General features: G+C 41.2%; 1 protein-coding gene across 1 annotated transcript; it reads left to right on the top strand.

Moving 5' to 3' along the window:
- Positions 1–1,852: 1,852 nt before the first annotated feature.
- hoxb1b (homeobox B1b) lies at positions 1,853–3,864 on the top strand (the record flags this gene model as incomplete). The annotated part of the gene is made up of 3 exons (XM_084459875.1): positions 1,853–2,435; positions 2,797–3,011; positions 3,850–3,864. 3 exons carry the CDS (start codon positions 1,853–1,855, stop codon positions 3,862–3,864), a joined length of 813 nt encoding a protein of 270 aa, XP_084316001.1.
- Between the last annotated feature and the right edge of the window lie 264 nt (positions 3,865–4,128).

Genomic DNA, 4,128 nt, shown 5'->3' with positions numbered 1-4,128 from the left:
TACATCGGCCTCCAAAAGAGCACGCACTGCTTACACGACCACGCAGCTGGTGGAGCTCGAGAAGGAGTTCCACTACAGTCGTTACCTGTGCCGAGCCAGACGCGTGGAGATGGCTAACTCGCTCAGTCTCAACGAGAGGCAGATCAAAATATGGTTTCAAAATCGGCGGATGAAGCACAAGAAGGATGAAAAATTAAAAGGACTGTGCTCAGACAGCCCCACTCTTACCAATCTTGGCTATATTGATACGAGTAGTGATTATGGCACAATTACCTCGCCATCTTTAAAACCTCAGCAAGACGCACCGGGGAAAGCACCGGTCTATCTAAATTCAACGGAAACCCAACCATTTCAACAGATATGTGCAAGTACAACTTCTGAATATGACACTCACAGTCCCCGGGACAATGTTTTCCCCACCCACAATGCCAAGCGTGTCTCTGGGTATGATGTGAACATGGCCTCTTCTGATAGGTCTACTGCGCAAATGACATCCTGCCAACAGCATGGATATAGGCCTACTGATCCAAACACGTCATACTTGTCAGGGCATTTTTCTACTCAGGAAAGAATCATGCAAGCTCCAAAACTGACTCATTTGTAAGACATTTGAAAGATGTAGCCCATCATCTTGAAATCCACAATTCCTCTGAATATAAGCACATAAACCATGCAGGGTAAAGAATAGACTTGTTTTTGCACTTTCAGATTATCTCTTTTATTTATTTATTATTATTTATTATTTTATTTTAAATACTTTCAATGTTTTACTTTTGTTGGTGTCGTCTAGGTTATCTATTGATATTAGACTGTTTGTGGATGTTAATTATTTGTCGTTTATTTACGAACTAACTGAAAACTCATAATAGGACCTCTATTGAATTGGATATTGAACCTCAATGAAAGTTGGTGCTGGTTCGGCCCTCATAGAAATACGTCTGTTGTTAGGTTAGAGTAGTGGTGCATAGCACTGAGTGCTTTGACAATGAATTGTTCTACCACATCCTATTTATAGCAACCTTTATTTATTTATTTATTTAACTTTATCTCTCTATAAAGTTTCGTCCCGATCACCATTAGTCGTAACGTTTAGGGCACTCAGATTACAATAAATATATATAGTCCTAGGCCAATTTTCAAGATTAGGCCTAAATAGCCCATGCCATTCGTTAAACTCTAATCTGAGGCACAATAAATTAGCCCTCAAAGGTGGTCTCTTTGTCTCCTCACGGGAAAATTGGAGAACAGGCTGTCAATCCTTTCGAGGAGCAAAAGATTGATCACCACATTAATTTCAACGCTCCTCTCTAAATACTCAACATAGTGGGGGAAATGAAATAAAATGCACAGGTTTCCGAAATGGTGATTTTACGGCCAGAAAAAAAAAGTCTAAAATTAACCAGCATTTGTATTCTCGGCCACCAAGATTCCTAGTAAAATCCAAGGCATTCAAGTCATAATCAATCATGCCATGTGAAAAAAAAAACAGAGAAACAAATTAGGCTACTTTATACTCCTTCAGTGTATATGTTAGGCTATTTAAATTCTCCCATACTTATCTACGAGTCATAACAGATGTGGTTTGATGTTTGTTATCAGATTGATGGGCGAGTTTGATTGAAGCGTTTGTCATGTAAATGTAAGACACTTGATGGACGACCCTAGGACTTGACAAACTGCTGTAGGCCCCTTTCTATTGGCGTAAAGTAAGTCACATGGTCTGTCACTAAGGTGATATGAGGGTGGAAGGCAGTTTTACAGCTTTGACATACTACCTAGAGGTTGTAGGGCAGAAGGGATACCAATTAACGTGGACTGACCCGTCTTCATCAATTCTGCTATACAATACAAAATGAACTCGTACTTAGATTATCCAATTTGTAACCGGGGGGCGAACATATTTAATGGCAAGTCCGGACTTCACAATCTAAACCATGGATACATGTCGGCTTTATCTTCCAATTCATGCGCAACAAGTGAGAGTTGGTCCGATGGGCGGTTGGGAGTTGGTGGTTCCTCGGCACCACATCATCACCAGACTTCAAGCCATACTCTCCACCAGACTCAGTTGCATCATATTAATCTAGATCTTCAGTTTGCAACAACAGGAAATCCGATGTACGGTGGGCAAATCGGATCAACTCTGGACTACGGACATCACCAGTATGCTCTCGAGCATGAGCAGGAAAGAGGGTTCCTTCAGTCGCCAGGAATTGCCGTCTCAAACATGGCTCCCTTGGCCGAGGGCATTTGTGGGCCAGGTTCTGCACCGGGGATCCTTCTCAATTACAGCAACGGGGAGCAGCAGGAATATTTGGAGAACGCGTACTCTAGGTTGCCTTCCCAAGGCAATGATAAGAATTTGGATAGTTGCGCAGAGCAAACTTCAAAAACTTTCGACTGGATGAAAGTTAAGAGGAATCCCCCTAAAACAGGTTTGTTCACACCTGAGAGAAATAACCAGAGATATTCAGATGGCGTGTCATGTCAAAGTATAGGCTACATTGCTGTTTTATAGCCTATACGTACTTAAATCAGAATATAATACACCTCAGTGTTTGTAAGAATATGCCTACACTAGATAGGCTATAGACTTGTAGCCTAAGTGTTACTGTGCGTAAAACACCCCTAAAGGCCCGTCTCTGGCAACACAAATGTAGATGATATGAGTGCCTATATATGAGCATACCTTTTCATGTTTTTCTTGTGAATATTTTTGATCATATTTCCATTCAATCATGCACAATTCAATTCATCCCATCAGTCTCTCATCCACCCATTCATTCATTTTTACAGCGAGCGTATCTGAATATGGAGTTCCGGGCCAACCGAATGTAATTCGCACCAACTTCACCACAAAGCAGCTGACGGAGCTCGAGAAGGAGTTCCACTTCAGCAAATACCTCACCAGGGCTCGGCGTGTGGAGGTGGCAGCCTCTCTCGACCTCAACGAGACTCAAGTGAAGATTTGGTTCCAAAACCGGAGAATGAAACAGAAAAAGCGTGAGAAAGTGGGAACTGTGTTGATCAAAGCCAGAGAGCCAACTAATGTAGCAGGAGATGACATCTTAAATCTCTCTACCCCTGACACGTCTCCAAACTCACAGAGCAATAATTCTGAACTATCTTGAGACGTCCTTAGTCTACACATACGCAGCAATGTTTTCACCCCTTCCACTAGCCTGTAGGCTACTCTAAACGTGTTTCTATTATCTTTAGTAGGCTGGTTGATTGTCATTTCTATTGATGGAAAGTCCAGAGTCATGGTTTGCACTATTTATTCACAGGGTGTTTGATAGGTGATATAGCCTAGTCCAGGATATTTGAGGCAAATGTGTATAGGATTGTTTGTTCTTAAATTATATGGGCTAATGCATTTATTGTGTTGATAGTATGTATGGCAATATGGAATACTCACAGTATAAATGTCTTGTCCTCCATTATTTTCTGTTCATGCACATAAAAACTCCTGTAAGGATTGTATTTGTTGTTTACAAATTTAAATGTTATTCATTGACTTTTCAACCAAGACTTGACTGAAGCAGTTTTGAATTAAACTACAAAATATATTCAAATTTACTGAAGTTCTCTCTCGGTTTTGCAAATAAATTCACCAAATAATTTACTTTTTGAATAATAATGTGATTTATGGAATCCCTCAACTCACATGGAGGAGGGGGGGGGCATTGGTGACCTTTTCACCTCTAAATGCTCCAGGGGTTCCCAACATGACAACAAACTCCATGGCGCCAGGTTTCACACTAGATTTGTTACCCAAATTCAGTTTGTCTCACAATCAATCAGCACTATTTCTCACTGCCTCTGTCTCCTCTATGTTTTCCTCTGTAGTATTTCAACAGTTGAGAAGTGTGGTATTCTATTTTCTGACAGTTCAACAATACAATTGATAGTTTAACCTCGTACGTTTTGGGGGTATCGATAGCCCAAACCTCCGTGCCCTTTTTGTGGATTCACCTCTCCCTAAAAGTTAGCAAGGACCTGGCAACCCTGTTTCATCTGCTGCTGGTATAAGCAGTCTCAATATTTGCTCTCCCCAGCAGCACTGGCCTGTCAGTGCCCTCTCCTTAAAGTTGAGGTTCACCCAAAGTTCAGACACAAACCAATTCA

Source organism: Borostomias antarcticus, assembly GCF_949987555.1.
Source record: "Borostomias antarcticus genome assembly, chromosome: 29".
Lineage (NCBI taxonomy): Eukaryota > Metazoa > Chordata > Actinopteri > Stomiiformes > Stomiidae > Borostomias > Borostomias antarcticus.
The sequence above is the reverse complement of the archived record's forward strand: the minus strand, read 5'-3'. Positions and strand labels throughout refer to the sequence as shown.